The 24,751-nt window shown below is 50.4% G+C and overlaps 1 protein-coding gene across 6 annotated transcripts in view; it reads right to left on the minus strand.

Annotated features, from left to right (window-relative positions):
• TACC1 (transforming acidic coiled-coil containing protein 1) overlaps positions 1–24,751 on the minus strand; it is a 151,183-nt gene that overhangs the window by 36,341 nt on the left and 90,091 nt on the right. For 4 of the 6 annotated variants that reach the window (XM_073324732.2, XM_073324730.2, XM_073324733.2 and 1 more), the window contains exon 2: positions 5,523–5,638. In XM_073324732.2, coding sequence (XP_073180833.1) covers positions 5,523–5,638 — 116 coding nt within the window. Of the gene's footprint in view, positions 1–5,522; positions 5,639–6,599; positions 7,170–24,751 lie in introns of those variants that run through there. The other 2 variants (XM_073324729.2, XM_073324734.2) reach the window with 2 other exon arrangements.

The following is a 24,751-nucleotide window of genomic DNA, read 5'->3' on the forward strand; positions in this document are numbered from 1 at the left end:
AGAACTGGGCCCCTGCGGTTTATCTCCAGCTCTGCCATTGACTTCCTCCGTGACCTCCGGCAATTCATTTCCACTCTCGGAGCCTCAGCTTTACCATCTGCAAAACGCAGCCCCGATACTCCCCTAGCTCAGGGGCATAAGGGCTGGAACAGTTTGTATAGTGGGCCATTGAACCAAACTGTAAACCCTGTATATGATGGGAACCACTTCAAGCCAGGGGGTGCTACCACACTCCCAGCACCCCTAGTTCCAGCACCCACGATCACTCAGACGGTGAGGCTTAATGCATTGGGGTTTGGCAAAGCACTCTGAGGCCCCCGCGATGGAAGGTGATATCGAACTGTAAAGCGTTTTGTAAAGCAGGGTTTCCCCACCTTTTTGATACCAGGGACCCGCTTGCTGCCTTCCTAAACGGTGTCAGAGAGACTGGTGCCAGTCCATGGACCGGCCGTTGGGAGACACTGATGTAAAGGATTGGCTGTGGGGGTGATGAATGCTGTGCACATGCCTAGCAAGGCCATGGCAGTGGTCCTGTCAGGGTAATTGGTTTGCAGGAGGGAACTGGTGAGCAGGTTCCCTGTTTTATACTCTCTTGAACAGAATGTACAGAGGGCACTGCAGTGGTGGCCACCTTATACACACATATAATAACACTAGTACCCGCTGGTCTAGGGAATGAAATACACCTACTGACTAACCCAAGCACAGCCCGAACATCCTATCCTCTGCCCTGTCCAAATGAGTCCATAAAAACTGGCAGCAGCAACACGCTGCAAAGACCTTGTTCCCTTTTTATTCTACACATTCCAGCCAAATGAACCAGCAATGATTCCCCACAGCCCTGCATGCCAAGTGCCTAGCAGAACAACCCTTTACTATCTATAGCCTTTACATTTGACTCATTCTTTGTGTGCTCCATGTATCACACATGTCCCTCTTCTTTGGCTGGGCTCAGACACAGAGCGAGCACAGGATATTTGGACTGCAGACTCAGCTCATACTTTTAAAGCTAGACTTTTCTCTGCTGTTTTTTCACTGTTGTTTAACAGACACTGGTCTGTTTTGAGTCTATTTTGCTGTTAAGCATTAGGATACTTGTGAATGGTGCTTTACAAACCAACCAGTGATAATGCTGTTAATATACAGTATAACATGAGCTTGAATCACGGGTAACAGAAGTAAATGCTGGTGAGAGCTGCTACAATCCAGGATCTGTTTTTAGTCCTTCTGCTTAATTCCTTGTGAAAAATAACTCTCTAGCAGAGAGGGAGGAGGTGTCTTTAGAGAGAATAGGGCAGAATTAGGGTCTCTCTAGTCCTGGATGATAAAGAAAAAGAGTTAAGAAAAGATTTTGTGCGGGAAGAGAGAATGAGCGCAGTGGCCTGGCCTGAAAGTGAGTGGGACGTTCTGTATCTCTGACTGTGAACATGCAGGGTGCAATGTATCTATCCTAGTTCGACTGTCTGTGCAACAGGCCTCCCCCGTTCAGTGCTTTTGTCCTTACAGGTTTCATAACCTAATTTTATTTCTACATACTGATGATATCACAATTTTATGTGGATAAATGAGTTTCTATTCCCACTAACGCATCTCAGTACTGGGAACGGCCGTGGCATGTCTGTGCATGCAGCTTTTACGGACAGCAGCCATTTCCCAAACACTCTGGGCACCCTGATCTTGCTATCCCCGATACCTCTGTTGTTTAAACACTGATAAGCAATCATTAAACTGGACTGATTCCTGATTATTGTATCGATGACAACTACCACAGCTCTTGAGCGCCAGGCCACTCGCATGCAGACTGTGCTAAGTACACTTCCCTCCCAGCCTCCCAGGGAACCAAGATGCATTGTTATGAGGAGGGTTTAATGTCTGCATTAGCCAAAGATCCAGTAGTCTTATATCCCAGGAAGTCGTCTGAGCATAGTACATGCATCATGAGAGGCCTCACTCCATCGTTTCAAGAGCCAAGTATGTCACAGAAACTTTGCTGGAGGGCAATGGATGAAGCCTCTTGGAAACACAGGCTATTTTTCAGCGGCAATGTTCAATGTTGCATCCGATGAAGTGAGCCGTAGCTCACGAAAGCTTATGCTCAAATAAATTGGTTAGTCTCTCAGGTGCCACGAGTCCTCCTGTTCTTTTTTGCAAATACAGACTAACACGGCTGCTACGCTGAACAATGTTCAATGTGATACTAAGAGCTTGTCCGGAGAGAGACAGTGACTGCTTCCACTGCCGCATACCTGTGCCTGTCTCACTCCACCAGCAGTTCCGAATTGCTCCCTGGCCAAGAGTTCCAGAGACCCGAGCCCAGGTGGCTGGAGTTGGGTTTGTGCTTTCTAATGGATCTATTTCATCTAGAGCCCGAGGCAGACACAGCGGGCAGCAGCTGAACTCAGCGGAGACTACATTCGTCCTGAATCGGTTCCCCAGCACCCTGCCCCGCTGATGTGATCTGCCAGTGTGAAACTGTCACGGACACTGAAGATAAAGAAAGGGACAAGCTTGCCAGGAGCCTTCCTTGCAAGGTGACCTTCCAACAAGACCTTGGTCTATGTGCCACCCATGAGGAGCTGGCTCTAGCAGCCAGTGTCAAAACCGCTCCTGTTTACCAGCAGCAGCACCGGTATGTCGCTCGCCCCTGACATTCAGCTGTCAGGGAATGAGAGCATAAACGCAACACGTCCTAGACAGTGCAGCTGGTTACCCTGCCTTCTCAGCAGCCCTAGCCCCATGCCCTGCAGTAGGGCCCAGGAACACTGCAGCCTTTGTCTGGGATACCATGAGGAGCCCGTTCATTTGCGCACTGAGTTTTGGCCTAGGCAGTAGTTTTCAGGAATAGTTCTTCCCAGGAAAATCAGGGGCAAAATGCAGTTCTCGGAGATATTTAACATGTTGAAGTGTCTCCCTGGAGACTTGTGCCATGTGCTTCCTTGAGCCAGAGTCTTTGTAGAGATGATCAGAAACCCGGCAAGGAAAATCTCCTGAGAAATCCCACCCTCTACGCCCCAGAACATCAGCCTACAAACGGAGTAACCTTTGGCTTTTCTAAAAAGCAAAGGATTGCCCTGCTAGCCCTTGGCAGTAAGAGTGGCCTCCCTGCCCGAACCTCTCCGCTGAGGCAAACAAACAGCACCTGCTGCCGGTCTAGCTGGACTAGCACTAGGGTCTCTGCCCCAGCAACAACAGGAGACCAGGTTCACTAACGATGGATGGTCCCTCTACTGAAAAGGCCTGGCAGCAGATCCCAGCGCTGACTGCATTCACCTGGTACTGTGGTCCGATGGTGGGCTGGAGTACAGGGCACATCACAGTAAGGAGCAGCTCCAACTCTTGAGCTCTGAAGTGAGTTGTAACTCATGATTAAATTTGTTAGTCTCTAAGGTGTCACAAGTCCTCCTGTTCTTATAGCCAAGAATGTTTCCACCAGTCTCAGCGCCCCACTGGCTGAAACAACAACCTAATGGAACAGAGGTAATCAGCTGCAACTCGAGGGAGGTAAATTACAAACCCAGCATAAACAGACTGAGCAATCAGCAAACGCCTGTGAGCGAAACACCAGGGCAACGAGTCCCTGTTGGGTGAAGAAGGGCAGAGACTAGATCAGGTCACCAAGCCAGCACTATGTGCCCAGTGAGAGTGGCTAGTCCCAATGTACGCTGTGTCCCCAGCTACCCTCTCACCCAGAGACACTGCACTGGGCTTTTCCTACCCTCCTGCATATGGCCTTGGAGGTCTACAAGTCACCATGCTCTGACATGATTCAATCACCTGCCCTGCAGATTGGATGGATGAGTAGGGTGCGGGGGGAGGTCCCACAGAATCCTTTTCATCGATAGCCTTCCACATTCTTTACAAAGCCACCACACTGCAACAAGAAGTAGATGTAGACACAGGAACTGACAACAGCACCCAGTCTGGGCACTAACCCTGGGGGCATTAACTCTGATTTCCACTTAGAAACTCAATCCGGGAGTGTGAAGGGCTAACAGGGCTGGCTAGCACTCAGCATTGTGCAGGGAGGGAGTGTGTGGGAGAGAGCAGATGACTGGAATGAGATATATGGTATCACTAACTGCATCATGGGATCCTGGTTGACTGCAGCCATAGAGACACGAGAACCTGACTGGGCAATGAAGCCCTTGGTTCTCTGCAGCTCTCACTGGCTGTTTCTTTAACAACGAGGATCAGAGATTTTAAGTTTCTAAAATTTTAACAGCGACCATACTGGGAAGAACTATGAAAAACTGTTAGTGCATGCAGGAGAGGTATGCACATTTCAACCCCTTCTAGAGCCAGCATTTTAACAGAGGTAAATTCAGATAGGATTCCTGGCATTCAGAACTAACATGGCTGTTACTCTTTTGCAGTATATTCAACCTACGGTTTTCTGTCAGAGCAGTGGATTCTGACTATTTCTGCACACAGTTTATATGCAGTACCATCCGCACAGCGTGAGGTTCCTTGTAGAGCTCTGCCAATGCCCTTCCATGTGGGCCGGTAGGTGCCCCTTCTGTCTCAGTGCGAATTCCCCAAGCCCCACCCCAGCTCTGCCAGTACACCTCAGCCATCACCTGGTTTTCTAGATCTGGGCTTACAATGCACAGCCTATCATGTCAGATTGTCCAGCTGTGGTTCTGTTACCTGGACACATGCCCAAGAGCAATTAAATTGAGACACCCAAATCCACTTAATCAATCAGTCCCAGATGTCCAGAGGTCAACTCCTGTTCATCTCCGCACTGTGCCACTGACATTATAAAATCCCCTTTACCCAGGCAACAAAATCTCAGCTTCAGACAGTAATGAGGAACGATTGAGGGATGAAACATCGCATCAGCTACTGTGAAAGAGGGCAGAGTTGTGCCATCACAAAGGGCCTGCCTGCTCTACAGCACCCATCAATCAGCTGACTGTCAAGTGACTCCCCGAGCCAACAAGAGACATATTTACCCCGGCAGGGTTTTCAGGAAGAAGTCAGGGAGGGCGCTTCGAAAAAGAAGAGTCTGAAAATACCCTTTGCTCCCTTCCATTAGACCGAGCAGCTTCTGGCTGCATGCTGTGGTCTCCACTGGGCCGCGGGAAAAAGCCTCAGCCCCTCGGGGTAACTCACAAAACCGGCTCTCTAGACATCTTTGCCATATTGCCACATTCCTGCTGGTTCTTTATCGCTGCTCCAGGGGTAGCGGGTGGGTGTGACCAACTATTGCAAAACAGCCTGATTATAACTGCGCACCGCGAGGGCGCAAGCTGGGGAATCGAACTGACTCAGTCACATGTCAGTGCAACCCTTGGCCCCTCAAAACTGTCCAATAAATCAACATTTCACTCAACTTAAAATGGCCCTTTGCAGCAGGTGCATAGCCCTGAGCATCTGCATTTAAACTATCCTGCCCAGGAACTGCAAACGCCCGGCAAGCATTATTCAAGAAAACAACTTCCCCTCCCCAGCCCCACCCTGTTTTCTGCATCCAAAGCAAAATAAAATGAGACCAGAAAAGATGCATGCCATCTCTTTACCTTGGGTCCTGGCCTCGGCCACATCCAATCCCAGCGATGGGTCACAGATCTCCTTTACAGGTGACCGGATTGGGGTTTCTGCTTCAGGGGTCTCAAAATTGCCTTCAGAATCCGAGCTGCCAAGGAGGGGAAAAGAATGAAGAATTACCACTTTCAAGGCTAGCTCTGAAGTGCTTCACAGACGTTCCCTAAATATCCAACCAGACTGGATTCCAGCTCCCAGGCGACCAGCAAATCAACCGATCCGCAGATGACATCCCATGGCTGGGAGTGATTCATTCCCAGCACACCATGCTAACGAATGGAAAAGGTAGAGGAGGTGAAACCATGTTACAGTCAATTCCCCTTGAAACTTCCCTTCCAGCCTCCCTCCCCCAGATGCCCATCTATCAGAGATTAGTCACATAGCACCATTACACTTTGGTCCCTTTTGCACAGATTGTTTTTACGTGAAAACACACACCAGCTATCTCAGCATGGGTCAGTGACCCCTGGGACATGGCACCTCCGACTGGAGTCCCTTCCTCTAAAGCTCCAGCTGGATGTTGGGAAGTTCAGAAAATAAGCCTTTACCTGCGTGTTTCATGTCTGCTAGCATTTGCACTGAGACGAGAGAGCGCCATGTCAGAGCAGCTGCCGGGGCCTGCAGGACTGCTCTGCCACAACTCCCTTCCCCTACCATTGCTGCATCTCCGTGGGACTAAGGGTGCCCGAAATCCACGACGCTGAACGTTTCCGAAAAGGAGCGCAGGTCCCAGGATGCTGGGAATTAATAATGCTAACGCTACACACTGTGTCTAGGGAGCCGAAGGGAAGGGCAGAATTAGCAAAGGCAGATGCAAATGCTGAACATTCAATGCACTGAATAGCCAACAAGCTCTTGAGGGAGAAGCTGACAAGCAGGGCAGATGCAGTACATGGGACTTCACCCAGCCACAGCAGAGCATGTTGTCCCTGGAAGGAGGCATCCTGCTATGAATGCCATTACACGTGCGAGTCAGCGGGAACTGGAGATTAACGGGACTGTGACAAGTTCAAAGGCCGAGTCCTCGCACGGCAGGGATGCTGCATACTTGCCTGAAACTCAATGATTTGGTCTCTGCCTGCGAGTCGTCCTCCTCTATTTCTTGATCTGCCCCGCCATCCTCACCGTCACCAGCACCCCCCCCTCGCACAGCAGACCACGTCCACTTGGCCCACTGGACTGGGGAGAGGATCTGCCAGGGGCTAAACGCCATGAGAACAGCTTTCCCGGCTCCGGGCTTCTTTTCAAAATGGAGGGAAACGGTGACAAACGCCTGTAAATATTTCTAGCTGAGGCACGGATGTGGTTAAAAGTGAACCATCGGATCCCCGCTCTCGGCAGCTTCCTCCGGGGCAGGCTGCCTGCAGAGACGCTTCCAGATGCTGCGCGCCCCTGTCGCCGAGACTTAAACAGCGGCGCTGACTTGCATTTCCGAACAACGGCAACGGAAAGGAGCGACTTGTCCCAGGTTTCCAAGGCGCGGCACAAACCCGTGTCAGCAGAACCTGCTCCCCCGCCTCAGCCGCCTGCGCTCCATCTGAGCCCCCTGGCTGCTGGAATCAGCTGGCTGCCAGAGAGCAGCCTGCTCCTTCTCCAACGAGCCGCCCCCTCGGGCCGTACTACTCTGGCTGGCAGGGAGGATGCCTGGCTCTGCGCCTCCCACCCTCGCCGCCCGGGAAGCGCATTTCCCCTGCGGCTTGGAGACTGGTTGTGACCCATTTGCGGGGTGAAGCGAGCAGACTTCAGGCTTGCTAAGTTAAAAACACCAAGGGGAGAGGAGAATTCAGAGTAATTTCCCACCCCGCCATGCCATGGCAACAGAGCATCCGCTCTGGGAGTGAGGAACCACTGCCTTTGATTCTGTCACTGTTTATCCTCCCTCCGGCTCGCTCCAGCGCAGATCTCCTTAGGATCCCAGCTCTTCCAGGTACATGGTAGCTGCACTCAGAGCCCCCCCAGGGCACGTCGAGGAATCTCAGGCTCCTCTCACAGTGGCTCTATTTATCTGGGCACCCAGGGGGTCAGACGCAGTTTGAGGAGAGATGCTGCAGCCGATAGAGCTGCCTTGTATTTTTTCATGCTGTTGTTGAGATGAACTTTCATTCCCGCCCCCTGCTCCTCGCTTTCCCTTCTGCTTTTGCTGGGGTTTCTGTCGAGCAGGCGTTTCTGAAGCGAGGTGGCTGACTTGTTAACCATCAGATCCTCTGCATTTCTGACGGGTGGGGGGAGCAGCTGGGCTTCCCGGTTCTCTTTTCACCATGCGGCATGTTTGCAGCTTTGCAGTTCCGCTCTGATAGCATCTGACACCCATGTTGCAATGGTGTAGAATGAGTGCCCAAAGGCAGAGGAGGATTGGTCCCACGGAGCGGGATTCTCCTCTCACTCGCACCAGTCTAACTCCGCTGAAGTACACCTCGTTTACACCAGTGTGGGGCAGGTGACTCAGCCCCGGGCACTGTCTGTGTCCTGCCATGATGCAGCAGGAGCAAACTGATGAGCCCAGAGAGCCCTGCCACTCATCGCCAACACAGAGCACTTGTGGGCAAGGGAGTTTCCTCCTCTACCCAGACCTGTAGACACTGTGGGCAAACAGCACACCTGGCTTTATGGAGGCCACTCTCCCAGACAGGAGTCCCCACCCCCCACCTTCTGCAGGACATAAGGTTTCCCACCCCAGAGGCAGCACAGACCTCTGGGCCTGGTACAGCCACTGTGACTGCATGTCCTGCTCCAATGTGGGACCTCACTGGTTTTTTGAGACGCGATTGGCATTTTAACCACCTCTGGGCAGCATAACAACTACAGAGCCTCAGCAGGCTCTGCGTCTCTCGGACATGGCAAAGAAAACACGGTTCTGCTGCACAGGACTGTTAGGGTGGCCCACTTAAAAGAGGTGAAGGTGTCTGATATCTAAAGAGCACAATTCATCCCCCCACCCTCTTGCCAGCCACCAGACAGATACTGTCTCCCCCTTTGTACATGCCTAGTCATTGGGAATAGCAGTAGGGGCGAGGTCAGCCTGGCAGCTGTCTCTGGGCTTGCAAGATTACACGGGGTGCTGACCCTCAGCCATATGCCTGAGCACAGCCCCAGCCCTGCACTTGTTGGCCAAACAAAGAGAAGAGGGTATATTGGCCACGGGCTATTTCTGGGGTTCTGCACTGTGCCCAGAGGGAAAGAACAGCCTGGTGGTCTCACTATCCAAACCACCAGCATGCACTGTGCCACCTCTTCAGAAAGCAGACACTCCCCCCTCCACCCTAAAGGGTCACCAGCATGTGGGTAGAGCAGGGAGCTGGGCAGTGGTATCTGAACAGTAACTGGGGCAAACCCCTGCTCGAGACACTTTCCCGGGAAATTCTGGCTCCATTAGCTTGGGTTGATATTTGAGGCTTCTAAACCCTCCCTGGAGGAGCCTTCCCAGGGCAAACCATTTATTTATTAAAGAAAGGTGTTTTTAAAGAGCTCTCAGCCTCACCTTGTGATGTGACCAAATTCCCTGCAAAAATAAGCTCAGTCAGTAAACACTAGTCAGGTGATAACTCTCCATAAACAAATGCCTCCAAAGCAGTCCCTTGGGAATCTTCCCATAAAGCGGGATCAGGCTCTAAGAGTCATCAGAGCTTGGACAGACTGTCCTGAGTTCATTACTTCCCACGCATCAGCGAGAGGAGGACCAGGTTTCCGACACCTCCCGGATGCACAAAGTGCCTGGGTGGAATGCATAGGAATTTGGCAGCAGGTTTGTTACAAACGCTGGCGTTATCAGCTTTGAGCCAATTGCTGCTCAGACAATCTCAGCCTTCCAGAGCAGAATGTTTGCAGATGAAGATCCAAGCTCCGGGCTGAAATCTTTGCATTACCTTGGAGGGAAAAGGTTTGTGTTTCAGAGTTGACTTATCCACCTTCTTCCCCTGCCACTTCCAGAAACATTCTGGGCAAAAAGAAAAGGAGGACTTGTGGCACCTTAGAGACTAACCAATTTATTTGAGCATAAGCTTTCGTGAGCTACAGCTCACTTCATTGGATGCATACTATGGAAAGTGTAATCCGACGAAGTGAGCTTTAGCTCACGAAAGCTTATGCTCAAATAAATTGGTTAGTCTCTAAGGTGCCACAAGTCCTCCTTTTCTTTTTGCGAATACAGACTAACACAGCTGTTACTCTGAATTCTGGGCAAAGGGATGACAATTGGAACAAAAGCTGCGAAACTCAGCTCAGTGCAATGCACAGAAGTAATACTGGCCTTGAACAATTCTGCACAGTGTGCATGTGACAGGCCACAATCACAGACAGTGTGCAACTATTCTGTAAATTAGCAACTAATTGCAATCGTTAGGAATGCTTTCACATGAGCATAGGAATCGCGATACCAGATCAGACCAGTGGTGTGTCCAGTAGTGACTGTTTCTAACATTGGCCAGCATCAGATGTTCAAAGGAAGGTGCTGGAAACCCCACTGTGGAGAACTGTCAAATAACATCCCCAAAGCGGCCCCATTGTGCTAGGCACTCTGTGAGCATAGAGTAAAAGACAGTCCCTGCCCTGAAGAGTTTACACTCTAAATATACAAGACAAGCAAAGGATGGGAGGGGGAACAGAGGTGAAGGAACTTGTTCAAAGGCATGCAGCAAGGCCAGAAATAGAACCAGGTCTCCTGACTCGCAGTCCTGTGCCCTGTTCACTGGGCTACACTGCTTGAGCCTGAATAAATTTACCCTCCCAACACTCCTGTGATGTAGGACAGTGTAATTATCTGGCTACGGGCCACAGTGAAAGCTGAGGCAGGAGGACATTGCACTGCTAATAACTGCAGTGCCGATGTGGGAGGTGCTGCTTGGATGTGTAGAGAGCCGTGCAGGGTATATACCCTGTGGGGTCAGGTGTGCAGGGTGCTCGGCTCGCCTAAGCTGTGGCTCACCATCTACACAGCTATTTATAGCCTTGCTAGCTGAGCGTGCAGCTTCTGTTCTCTGCATGCTCCCTCGAGTGTTGACATACCAGAGGAGTTAAGTGACTTGTTCAAGGTCACACAGGAAATCAGTGGCAGATTCAAGAATAGAACCTAAGCACCCTGACTCTCAGCACCAGGCTTTAATGCCACTACCATCCTCCCTGCTGGCTGGTTGTGATCGGAATAGAAATCAGTTGGTTTCCCCTGTGGTGTGTGCACTTCTGGGCTGCAGAGTACATGCTGAGTTTTGGGGAAGATCTTTACAGAAGCTGATTTTGAGAGATGTGATGATGTTGCATTAATAGCCTTGTAGTGCTGCACACTATAATCTGAACACTGCCTCCCCTGCATCACTGTTTACCCAAGGACCTAGCTAGCGCGACTGCATTGCTGCATTTACAAATAGCACATGGCAACTCGGATTTTGCCAGTGGCTCTGATGAGAAAGATGACAATGCGAACAATGAAGAAGTAAAGATGGCCGGGCTGTCGGCAGTAGGAACACAAGTCCATCTCTGCTGCAAAGAGGAAGTATGTGGCTCAGCAAATTTCTATAAACCTCCACTTGTTGGACGGGGATCAGAGACATGTGAGCCAATCAGGAGGAGGAAATTAACAGCATCCTTCTATTGTGAAGGCTGCACAATCAGTACTGCCAAGAAAGGAGCCTCCCGTCACCACAGGAGAGGAAGCCGGCAGGGATGAGGGTGGTGAAACCAAACTGTAACACTTCAGAGGCACTGTAAGAGACATCAGGCAGGGGGACAAGCTTTGTACATGCAGTGCCTGAGGGCGTGAAGATACCAGGGATGGTTTACAAGCAGAGTCAGCATCCACTTGCCATTTATTTATGATAGACAATTAAGAAAACAACCCGAACCAACCCCAGCCTGTCAATAATGCTGGTGTACACAGAGCAACACCCAAGTGAAGGAGCACACAGCTAGAAGGAAACTGGATTTTGACATGCACCTTCAGCATCACCAACTGCCGAATGTTGCTCAGCACCATCAGCAGGTGTGATCCACCGGAGCAAAGAGAAGAGAGAATCTGCTGGTTTCAAAGGTGTCTTCCACAAGCCACTGAGCCCACGACGAGATCCGAGGGGACACAGGCAGTTTGCAGCCTGTGCCTGGCCTACCCATCGAGCAGCACCAGTGATTTTTATTCACTGTAATGCAGTATGCTACTGGACTAGGGCCTTAGGGTGCTAGGGGCTGTACAAATACATGGCAGCATTAGAAAGAGTGTGGTGATGCATAGCCTAGGATTACGCAGCCCAAGTCTGCACCCGGGCTCACTCAGTGCCTCCATCTGGAGCTCCCCACTTCATAGGTGCACACCGAGCCGTCCTTACCTCCCGCATCACACCATCCAAGGTCTTATGGTGCCCTACCCTCCAGAGTTTGTCCCTGGCTATTTTCTGAAGGGAAGATCTTCAGGACTGTTGTGTCATAGATACTATGCATGGCGAGATCAACGTCAGACTCCTCTTGCCTTTGGAGTTGAAGGAATAACTCCACTGCCACTCGTGATGCGTTGGTCAGAGCGAGCAGCATCCTGGTCAGCAGTGCGGGATCCATTCCTGCAGCCCGAGGAGGCAGGGCGCCCCGTATGCAAACCGTTGAAAGATGGTGCCAAACACGGACGGAAGCACCGGGATTGCTGGGATGCGAAGCAACGCACCACGGGGCTTTGGGACTGGACCCAGGATGCCCCGCAACCCCCTCCACCTTCCCACAAGTCTTCGCGGCAAAAGAGAAAGGGGTGCTCTGTGGGATAGCTGCCCAGAGTGCACCGCTCCAAATAGCACTGCACGTGCCTCAAGCGTGAACACTCTGCTGTGCAAGGAGCTGTCAGTGTGCGCACACAACCGCAGTTTTCCTTTGGCGCTCTCTGAGCGGCGCTGTCCTGTCGGTGCTGTCACTCTGCCAGCGTAGGCGGGCCCTGAGAGCAGAGGTCAGCCCTGTCCTCACACTGTACCTGAGCCTTCTGCCGTGAAGTTTCCTGTGGGCTTCGGTGATGTGCCGAGCCCCAGGCAAGGCAGGGCAGAAGATTCGGATCACAGTCACTCTGATTCAGCCGTTCCTGTGCCCTGCTGGGTCCTGCAAACCAATGACTCTCCTGGCTAGCTTGGTTATTACTTTTTAATGAAGGTATAAAAACCAGAGGCTGTTTCCACCCAGCAGCAAAGCTCTGCGGAGGTTTAATATCCACCTATTTAAAGCTCAGCTCCCTGGCTCTCTCTGTTCACAGCCTCCTCACTTGGCACTTTGCTTCGCCAACTACTGTTAGAACAACTCTCTTATTTGTTCCTTCCACATTACAAACACTGAGCTCCATTCCCCCCAAGGTGCCCTGTCAATCGGGTCACTGCAAATGTAATTCCAGTGTCACTATTACTACATCGCTGTCTGCAAGGCTATCCTTTGGTGTCCGCTTTGAGGGAGGCAGAAAAGCATAAATATTTCACGGACCAACCTGTTCGGTTTTAAAGGTCAGTCTAAACTGACCCTCAATGGATGCAGCTTTCAGACTATTATTGCGTACTTTAACCAGACTTTGCTGGCTCTGCCTTATCCCTTCCTGAGACCTTTCTTTAAAGTGCTCAACACCAGTTAACACCAGTCTCCAAAGGGGCAGCCGTGACTCCCGTCAGCACATGGTGAGCTCCAGAAGCAGCGTTCCTGAATCGCAAATTAATCACTACATTTGGAGCATGTTCCAAGAGGCCTGTGCAGATCAGTGGCTCCAGAGGGAGGGTATTTTAGAGTGTGTCCTGCATTTTGTGCTCCTGCCTGGCTTTCAAGTGCTTTTGAGTTTCTACTTCTGGACGGACGGCAGTACTTGCAGGAGGAAGCCCCTTTCAGCCCTCTTCCCAGCCTCAGCTTGCTCCCCTCGTTCTACAGTGGGTTCTATTTAAAAACCCAACACAACATCACTGCTCCAACTAAATGAACAAAATGCATTTTTCCCTTTTGTATTTTGCAAGTGAGAAAGGCGACAGCCCAAATGCCTTGGAGAGCAAATCTGTCTTGAGGGCTTGGCACAGGTGCCACATGGGCATCAGCAAAGCAGCTTCATTCACACTGCTCCACCCTAAACTAGAAGGATCCTGTCTCTGAAGGCAAGAGGGAAATGGTCTCCATGGCCCATTCAGCCACCAGCCCCTCTGCTAAGGCTGCCAACAGCCAGATTACTTAGTTCCAGTTCTTCATGCACAGATTTGCAGGCATGAACAGATGATGGTCCAGTCTGATCTCTCCAGTGGTTACGATGGTAGCTGGGTGATGGAGCAGGAGTGCATCCACCGACTGGCTGCTGAACAGCATTCAGACTGTGATGAATTTGGATTGGGACCAGTAATTCGGAGGTGAAAAGGCTCAATGTCTCCTCACCAGCCAGTCAGTCTCCCCTGAAATGTCACTAGTTGCCTTATTAACCTGCTCAGGGACACAAGCCTGTCTTTCGCCTCTCAACACATCTGCCAACCTTTTGCTTGAAGGATCATCCAGCCTCTTACTGCTCCAGCAAATCTCATGTCCCTGTTGATGACTGGGGTTGCAGCGTTTGTGCAGACTCCATTCTAGCTGCTTTCGGGAAGGAAGTGGAGAGTGTACAATGCAGAGCATGAATCCCTTGTTCTGTGACAGCAGCTGCACGTACCAAAAGGCTCGGAAATCATCTCTAAATTCGTACCTTGCCCTGGCTTTTCTAACAGGAAAAGTCTCTCTGTTGTCATAGAATCATAGAAACGAAGGGACCTCCAGAGGCCATCCCGGCGCTGAGGCAGGACCCAGTAACCCTAGACCATCCCTGACAGGTGTCTCTCCAACCTGTTCCTAAAAACCTCCAGTGACGGGGATTCCACCGCCTCCCTCGGTAACCTGTTCCAGCGCTTAATTATCCTTAGCCTTAGAAAGATATTCCTAATATCTGACCTAAATCTCCTTTGCTGCAAACCGGGCCAGTTATTTCTTGTCCTACCCGCAATGAACATGGAGTGAACACCATCCTCTTGATAACTTTTTCATACCCCCTCCCCTCCTCCAACTTTCTCTGCTCTGGACTACACATGGTCAGTTCTTTCAACCCTTCTTCACGGGTCACGTTTTCTAAACTTCTTATTTTTGTTGCTGTCCTCTGGACTCTCTCCAGTTTGTCCACCTCTTTTAAACTGAGGTGAGCGTGAACAAGGTATTTTACACACAGCACCACCTAGTGGTTGAACAGTACAGTACAGTTTAACATTGCACGACACAGAGAAGCAGGAACGGAGCATGGAGAATGGGGTCTTTTCTCTCCCCTGGTGGCTGCTCAAAGACTCCTAGACCCTAAGATCAGAAGGGACCATTCATGATCATCTAGTCTGACCTCGAGCACATAGCAGGCCACACAACCTTGTCCACCCACTCCTGTAGTAGACCCATAACCTCTGGCTGAGTAACTGAATACCTCAAATTATTATTTAAAGATGTCAAGTTACAGAGAATCCACCATTTACACTAGTTTAAACCTGCAAGTGCCTCACGCTCCATGCTGCAGAGGAAGGCGAAAAACTCCCAGGGTCTCTGCCAATCTGACCTGGAGGAAAATTCCTTCCTGACCCCAAATATGACCCTCAGTTGGACCCTGGGCTGTGGGCAAGGCTCCAGGTTAAGGCTCATGGATTGCTGGGGGAGCAAATCCATCGCTGAATTTTACAAACACGAAATAAAGCCTGTTACAAACAGGGGCCAAAGCCCCAGCTGCTGCCAAGGAGCACACAGCACAGACAACGGGTACTGGGGGACTGCATGTAAAGGTGGCATAACACTCATACTTACATTGCTCCCACCCCAGATGGGTCCCCTGGCACGTGTTAAAGTGGTCTCAGGGTTATTATGCAGGCTGACAGTCGCCAAAAATGACATAAAGAATGGCTATACTGGGTCAGACCAATGGTCCATCTAGCCCAGTGTCCTGTCTTCCGGCAGTGGCAGGTGCCAGATGCTTCAGAGGGAATGAACAGAACAGGGCAATTATCAGGTGAGCTATCTCCTGTTGTCCAGTCCCAGCTTCTCACAGTCAGAGTTTTAGGGACACCCAGAGCATGAGGTTGTGTTCCTGACCTTCTTGGCTTATTGCCATTGATGGACCTATCCTCCAGGAATGTATCTAATTCTTTTTTGAACCAAGTTATACTTTTGACCTTCACAGCATCCCCTGGCAACAACTTCCACAGGTTGACTGTGTGCTGGGTGAAGAAATATTTCCTTGTGTTTGGTTTAAACCTGCTGCCTAATCATTTCATTGGGTGACCCCTGGTTCTTGTGTTAGGTGAAAGGGTAAACAACACTTCCTTCTTCTCTTTCTCCAAACCATCTCTGATTTTATGGACCTCTACCATATCCCGCCTGAGTTGCCTCTTTTCTAAGCTGAAAAGTCCCAGTCTTTTTAATCTCTCCTCATACGGAAGCTGTTCCATCCCCTAAACACTTTTGTTGCCCTTCTCTGTACCTTTTCCAGCTCTAATATGTTTTTTTCTGAGATGGGTCTGCAGACCAGAACTGCAGGCAGTATTCCAGGGGAGGGCGTACGTACCATGGACTGATATAGTGGCATGATGATATTTTCTGGCATCTGAGGAAAGCCGTGCTCACACTCCCTTTGTTCACGGATGGTGATGGCGTAAGAGCTTCTCCAGAGACTCAACACACCCAGGGGAACCCCCTTCCTTACGCTGGGGTGATCCTCCCAGACACACCAGCCCAATGGCCAGTTCCCTCCAGCAGCACCACACTCAAGAATCAGGCCCCAGAGCTTTGCATTCCTCAAATCCTTCTGCAGCTGGCAGCCTATGAACACTCTGTGCAGGACAGTAAAATAATCATCATCATGATATCATTTCTTCAGCGGCCCCTGCTCCCTAGCCAGGAGCAGGTATCTCACCGTGCAGTCTGTAATGCACCCACCACTTTGCTACATTTGCAGCCTATGGACCCAGCTCTGCAAACCTGTACGGCCAAGAGTAGCCCTCATTGAAGCAGCGACTCTGCTGTGCTCAGTGGGGCTGTGTGAATGAATAAGGCTACTCATGGATAAGGGTCAGGCCACAGGACATTATTTCCTTCAGCAACTGATTGCTGCAGTCTTCTTCCTCCGGGAAGGCAGCTGGAAATGCAAGTCTAAAACCTGACCCAGCATGACCAGTGTTTGTCATAGTTTAACCTGAGATGCCCTGGGTTGGAGAAAGCAGCGTGTCTGGAATATGTATTTTGGTCCCAGTGTGCCATCTCTAGGAAGGTATACCTCTTGTTTTGATCTTTTTCAGGAGATGCACTGTAAGTCGTCAGTGGATTAGTTTCTGGTGAACGCATGGCCAGTGGTCCATGGCCATCATTTGTACTTGTCATCAGATTTTCCTTTTTCTCCTTCAGCTGTTCAGCTGACTGAGAAAGATTTCATTTTAACAGTTCTGTAACTTTGCAGCCTTCAGTTAATTGGTTCCATTGTACTGAATTTTCTCCAGCTGTGATTAATGCCAAACTGGCAATTGCAGAAACTCCACTTTATAGAATACACTTCATTACCAATAAACAACTGTATAAACCTCCTGGTTTTCTGCACGAAGGCTGAACAACCCCAGAGCCCATGGTTTGGGTCAGTGAACTTTAGGAACTTCTCCTGCACAAGAAGTTATGCGATCAAAGTTAACTCTTAGGAGTCCGGTTCAGAAAATTACCAGTTTAGACAACTGAAAAGGCTCTGCTCTGCCCTGGAAAATGTGCCAAAGCAGAGCAGGGAGATTGGGGTGGGTACATCTCCACAGCCCGCGGCAATGAGTCCCAGAACCTGGGATGACAGACTCAGGTTTGTGGGGCGCACTAAAAGCAGCTGTGTAGATGTGGTGGCTGGGGCACTGAAGCTCACCCCGTCTCCAGGATTCAGAGTCCAAACATCCCCACATTTACGTTTCGTGCCGCAGCGCAAGCCCTGAGATTTGCTGCCGCAGGCTTCCGTTCACTGTGTAGGCGTAACCAGGGTGTGCACAGAGCTGGGGTGAACTCCAGAACATCCTGGGGGCAGTTCACTACGGGTGAAGCTCGTTCCTGTATAGAAGGGCCATGCGCCACTTAAACCCTATGCTGAGGGCCTAAGTAGGATTTCGATGGTGCAAAGAGCTTGTCTCGCTGTGCTACACGAGCATCAGCTCCATCTTCACCCCCCGACAGCCTGGCTCTCCAGGAAGATGTTTTGCCTCAAGAGTAGTAGCGCACCCCAGAGACAGAGCCATGCTAATGAAATCCCTGTTCCTGGGCTCAGATGTTTCCTCCTCTCTGGGCAGCCAGGCTCTGCACGGAGGCTGCCCACACAGACAGCGGCTTTATCCTCAGCGAATGGCCCCATTTCCACAATGTGTCCAGTCTCCGATCAGAGGCCGATGCCAGCGTGTGAGCGTATTGCCTAAGGCCTCTCCGTGCCAAGGATGAACAGACACAGTTCACATGGCAGCCCTACGCTCACGGCTCTTCAGCCAGAGGCTGTTCACCTAGGCCAGGTTTCCCTGGATTCGCTCTGCACTTTTCGCAGAAGTTCAGCTCTAGTGAGGACAAAACAAAAACATCAGCGGCTCATGAAATGCTGCTGGCAGCATTGCACGGCCCTTTTGCGGGTGGTCTGGGTGCAGAGGCCAAGGCTGGAGGGAATTCCTCTCTCACACCAGAGCTGGCCCCTCCAGATGAGGGCAGACACTGTGGGGTGGCTGGCCTCTTCCCTCGCTTGCCCGTCAGGAGCCCAGCATGTTCCTGGGCAAATGGTTGGGCTCAGAGATTGCTTTTACCACAGCACTCTCGGTCAGGAACTGGAAGGGGCTACTCCAGTGCACCGAACTGGCCCAGTAACCTGGGCAGGAGGTCAGGTACATTGACATTTCCCTGGCCCTAAAATGATGAGTTGCCCCTTACCCTGGAGAGCTCCAAGCACACAACGTGAAGCTCTCTGTAGATGGGAGCATGGCCAAGAGGCCGTAACACGTGTGCTGTTGTTCCACAAAATCCTGAGAAGGTCCTTTCCCCACTTCCTTATCTGAGATGTCAGTGTTGCCAGCTCTCAGGAGCCTCCTGAGAGTAGGAGTTTTCCTAACAGCCCCAGTGCCTGAATTCACAGGGAGAACAAGAGAATGTCAACCTTCCTTTAAAAAATAAAGTAAGTTTCTAGCCTTCCTGGTTGCAGACAGAAACCTGAAAACATGACTCCTGATGGCTCCAACAGCAGGAGGTAACCAAACAAACCCCATGATTTTATTAATTATTATTATTCTCTAAATCTCAGGATTGTGGGGGCCTGACTCAGGATTTCTGAGCTCCGGAGGGATACTGAACACTGCATCCGATCCTCTGCCCAACCCCACCCACATGCAGGTGCCGGTGCAACCCAGATGCCAGCCCAGCTGTTGCTACGGTGATGCTGTTATCTGTGGGTAACGGGGAACAAAAGTCTCCGATTTTCCCGGTAGGTGCCGGGGACTGGGGTACCCTGCAGTTTACACGAGGTCACAGCTGAGCGACTGTCATTTAAATGCTGATGAAAGGAGTCCTTCATCTTAGCAGCGGGGCTGAATGGGGAGAGCACATGAGAAATCAGTGACGGGTCGCTTTGGTCTGGGAGGATTGTTGGCGTGGGAGCTGCCAGCACTGGCCGCACATTCACCAGGCAGGCTTCCTCCAACTGCTCTGCCATTCAGATCAGTGGTGACCTGAAAGGACCCATTAGCTGAGCCCCGATCACCCCACCGCTGAGACTGTCAAGTGTAAGTGTGGTGCCAATGTACTAATTAATGGCGTTCAGTAGATTTACGGCAGCTGCAGAGGTGAGACCTAGGTTCCCTCTACGCTGCACGGAGCTGCCTATTGAGCCCCGCGCAGGGGCTCAGGGCTGCGGCGGGGAGAGGCGCCTCTCCCTGCCGATCCAAGCATGGACCTGCTGCACCTCTCCCCGCCAGCCACAGCCAGGGAGAGACACCCCTCCCCTGGCCCCAACCCAGCCCCGGGCATCTTTCCCCCCCAGCCCAGGTGCTGCTGTGGGGAGAGAGAGCCAGGGGGAGTCCTCTCTCCCTGCCATAGCCCCTGGGCACCCCAGAGATCTCACCCCCAGCCAGAGCCCGCACCCCAACCCTCTGCCCCAGCCCTGAGCCCCTCATCCCTGGCCCCACCCCGGAGCCCTCCCCACATCCCCCACACCCCAGTCCTCTGCCCCAAACCTGAGCCCCCCTTGGCCCCATCCCCACCACATGAATTTTGTTATGTGCACCAATAGGAAGATGATGTGTCATATATCACTTCCCTATTGGTGCACGTAACAAAATTCATTCTGCACATGGGTGGGAAAAATTAGAGGGAACACCAGGTGAGACTCCTAAACTCAGTTCTCAGACAGCTGCAGATCAGATCTGGACTCTGTTCCCTGGCCTGCGCTTGACTCCGATAATGGCTTTTGTTAGTACTGACTTGCCAGTTTCAGACTGAGAACTGAAAGAACAGAGAACCAACATATGGCCAAAGGTGAAACTCAGGACACAGCAAGTTATAGCACTGAGGGGATCAGAGACACTTTCAATCAAAGATTTGTCCATAACTGGTTCTTACATAAATCACCCAAGGTGCACAATACATTCCAAACATTCCATTTAAACAGTTGTGTGAGGATATATTTACTTTACAGTGTGCGAGGGGTTTCACAGGACAAACAGGAAAAGGCTGGATTTTGTGCCATGTTGCTGTATTTATCGTCAGGTGGGTTTTTTTCTGTTTTAAAATGGGTATCTTTATCATAGTAGAATCATTTATTAAAAGCATGTAAATAAACATGGTCTTTATCACTCCATTGCAAAAAAGCAAACCTTTGGGAATGGTCTTAGAAGAGAATTATTCACGGGAGGAAAAAGCTATTCCAGTGACAGGTGCTATAGAAAGCACTGGATAGACAGATACATAGAAGGTTTTATAACAAAATTTCCTGACTTCTGTTGCGACACCAAAGAGATGAATGTTGGATAACTCCTGTCTGCCACTCACCTACAGATAGTAGAGAGAAAATTTAAGGAAAGGCTTAATATAGTCCTTTTACTGACAATCTGCCTAGTCTAGATAAGCAGCACGGACCTAGGAAAGAGTGAGTAATGGAAATATTCAGAAGGCTACTAGGAAACAAGAATAAAGATGGAAAAAAAGACCAAATGTATCTCATGAAAAACATTCTGCAAGCAGGAAGGGGAGAAGGAATAAGACAAAGAAAATCAGGGAAATAAAGAGAAATGACTTAGGGGAGGGAAAGGTTAAAAAGTCAGGAAAGGAGAGATGGCCATCGGTTCATAGTCTGCAGTGAAATCACCATGTGTTCTGATAATCTTACATGGTAGATGTGGTTGGGCTGGGTCATTGCTTGGATGGGAGACCTCAGAAGAACTGACCGGGAAAACCGAGAAGTCTGCTGCTTGCCAGGGGCTAAGATTCGTGATGTGACGGAGAGACTGACGAGACTCATCAAGCCCTCGGATCGCTACCCCTTCCTGCTTCTCCACGTGGGCACCAATGATACTGCCAAGAATGACCTTGAGCGGATCACTGCGGACTATGTGGCTCTAGGAAGAAGAATAAAGGAGTTGGAGGCGCAAGTGGTGTTCTCGTCCATCCTCCCCGTGGAAGGAAAAGGCCTAGGTAGGGAGCGTCGAATCGTGGAAGTCAACGAATGGCTACGCAGATGGTGCCGGAGAGAAGGCTTTGGTTTCTTTGACCATGGGATGGTGTTCCATGAAGGAGGAGTGCTGGGTAGAGACGGGCTCCATCTTACGAAGAGAGGGAAGAGCATCTTTGCCAGCAGGCTGGCTAACCTAGTGAGGAGGGCTTTAAACTAGGTTCACCGGGGGAAGGAGACCAAAGCCCTGAGGTAAGTGGGAAAGCGGGATACCGGGAGGAAGCACAGGCAGCAATGTCTGTGAGGGGAGGGCTCCTGCCTCATACTGGCAATGAGGGGCGATCAACAGGTTATCTCAAGTGCTTATATACAAATGCACAAAGCCTTGGAAACAAGCAGGGAGAACTGGAGGTCCTGGTGATGTCAAGGAACTATGACGTGATCGGAATAACAGAGACTTGGTGGGATAACTCATATGACTGGAGTACTGTCATGGATGGTTATAAACTGTTCAGGAAGGACAGGCAGGGCAGAAAAGGTGGGGGAGTAGCACTGTATGTAAGGGAGCAGTATGACTGCTCAGAGCTCCGGTACGAAACTGCAGAAAAACCTGAGTGTCTCTGGATTAAGTTTAGAAGTGTGTGCAACAAGAGTGATGTAGTGGTGGGAGTCTGCTATAGACCACCGGACCAGGGGGATGAGGTGGATGAGGCTTTCTTCCGGCAGCTCACGGAAGCTACTAGATCGCATGCCCTGATTCTCATGGGTGACTTTAATTTTCCTGATATCTGCTGGGAGAGCAATACAGCGGTGCATAGACAATCCAGGAAGTTTTTGGAAAGCGTAGGGGACAATTTCCTGGCGCAAGTGCTAGAGGAGCCAACTAGGGGGGGTGCTTTTCTTGACCTGCTGCTCACAAACCGGGTAGAATTAGTGGGGGAAGCAAAAGTGGATGGGAATCTGGGAGGCAGTGACCATGAGTTGGTTGAGTTCAGGATCCTGACGCAGGGAACAAAGGTAAGCAGCAGGATACGGACCCTGGACTTCAGGAAAGCAGACTTCGACTCCCTCAGGGAACGGATGGCCAGGATCCCCTGGGGGACTAACTTGAAGGGGAAAGGAGTCCAGGAGAGCTGGCTGTATTTCAAGGAATCCCTGTTGAGGTTACAGGGACAAACCATCCCGATGAGTCGAAAGAATAGTAAATATGGCAGGCGACCAACTTGGCTTAATGGTGAAATCCTAGCGGATCTTAAACATAAAAAAGAAGCTTACAAGAAGTGGAAGGTTGGACATATGACCAGGGAAGAGTATAAAAATATTGCTCGGGCATGTAGGAATGTTATCAGGAGGGCCAAATCGCACCTGGAGCTGCAGCTAGCCAGAGATGTCAAGAGTAACAAGAAGGGTTTCTTCAGGTATGTTGGCAACAAGAAGAAAGCCAAGGAATGTGTGGGCCCCTTACTGAATGAGGGAGGCAACCTAGTGACAGAGGATGTGGAAAAAGCTAATGTACTCAATGCTTTTTTTGCCTCTGTTTTCACTAACAAGGTCAGCTCCCAGACTGCTGCGCTGGGCATCACAAAATGCGGAAGAGATGGCCAGCCCTCTGTGGAGATAGAGGCGGTTAGGGACTATTTAGAAAAGCTGGACGTGCACAAGTCCATGGGGCCGGACGAGTTGCATCCGAGAGTGCTGAAGGAATTGGCGGCTGTGATTGCAGAGCCACTGGCCATTATCTTTGAAAACTTGTGGCGAACCGGGGAAGTCCCGGATGACTGGAAAAAGGCTAATGTAGTGCCAATCTTTAAAAAAGGGAAGAAGGAGGATCCTGGGAACTACAGGCCAGTCAGCCTCACCTCAGTCCCTGGAAAAATCATGGAGCAGGTCCTCAAAGAATCAATCCTGAAGCACTTGCATGAGAGGAAAGTGATCAGGAACAGCCAGCATGGATTCACCAAGGGAAGGTCATGCCTGACTAATCTAATCGCCTTTTATGATGAGATTACTGGTTCTGTGGATGAAGGGAAAGCAGTGGATGTATTGTTTCTTGACTTTAGCAAAGCTTTTGACATGGTCTCCCATAGTATTCTTGTCAGCAAGTTAAGGAAGTATGGGCTGGATGAATGCACTATAAGGTGGGTAGAAAGCTGGCTAAATTGTCGGGCTCAACGGGTAGTGATCAATGGCTCCATGTCTAGTTGGCAGCCGGTATCAAGTGGAGTGCCCCAAGGGTCGGTCCTGGGGCCGGTTTTATTCAATATCTTCATAAATGATCTGGAGGATGGTGTGGATTGCACTCTCAGCAAATTTGCGGATGATACTAAACTGGGAGGAGTGGTAGATATGCTGGAGGGGAGGGATAGGATACAGAAGGACCTAGACCAATTGGAAGATTGGGCCAAAAGGAATCTGATGAGGTTCAATAAGGATAAGTGCAGGGTCCTGCACTTAGGACGGAAGAACCCAATGCACAGCTACAGACTAGGGACCGAATGGCTAGGCAGCAGTTCTGCAGAAAAGGACCTAGGGGTGACAGTGGACGAGAAGCTGGATATGAGTCAGCAGTGTGCCCTTGTTGCCAAGAAGGCCAATGGCATTTTGGGATGTATAAGTAGGGGCATAGCGAGCAGATCGAGGGACGTGATCGTTCCCCTCTATTCGACATTGGTGAGGCCTCATCTGGAGTACTGTGTCCAGTTTTGGGCCCCACACTTCAAGAAGGATGTGGATAAATTGGAGACAGTCCAGCGAAGGGCAACAAAAATGATTAGGGGACTGGAACACATGAGTTATGAGGAGAGGCTGAGGGAGCTGGGATTGTTTAGCCTGCAGAAGAGAAGAATGAGGGGGGATTTGATAGCTGCTTTCAACTACCTGAAAGGGGGTTCCAAAGAGGATGGCTCTAGACTGTTCTCAATGGTAGCAGATGACAGAACGAGGAGTAATGGTCTCAAGTTGCAGTGGGGGAGGTTTAGATTGGATATTAGGAAAAACTTTTTCACTAAGAGGGTGGTGAAACACTGGAATGCGTTACCTAGGGAGGTGGTAGAATCTCCTTCCTTAGAGGTTTTTAAGGTCAGGCTTGACAAAGCCCTGGCTGGGATGATTTAACTGGGAATTGGTCCTGCTTTGAGCAGGGGGTTGGACTAGATGACCTTCTGGGGTCCCTTCCAACCCTGATATTCTATGATTCTATGATTCTATGATTCTAACTCCTAAGAGCTGCAAGAAGAACAATGTTTTGGTGATTCAGCAAGGAGCCCTCTGCCCTGTGAGGCTGTGCCCTGCCTTGGTGCTTTCAGAGATGTAAAACTAAGGTCCTGCCCACCTGCAGTCATGAAGATCATTTTATATTGTGTAAAAGCAGGGATATCAGTCCCAATGGTGTGGAAAAATTTCAGCTCAGACGCATTGCTAATTTTCCCCCAGCACTCTTCACTTCCTGCCCTGAGCTGCTGTGTGATGTTGACACTGAACAACTGCTGTGACCCACCCCAGATGTGGGTGAAATGACCCCTCTGTATCTCTCCTCTACCACTCAGCAGGGATGTGAGATGTCTTTCAGTAATGTAT

The sequence above is a fragment of the Lepidochelys kempii genome, chromosome 26 (assembly GCF_965140285.1).
Source record: "Lepidochelys kempii isolate rLepKem1 chromosome 26, rLepKem1.hap1, whole genome shotgun sequence".
NCBI lineage: Eukaryota > Metazoa > Chordata > Testudines > Cheloniidae > Lepidochelys > Lepidochelys kempii.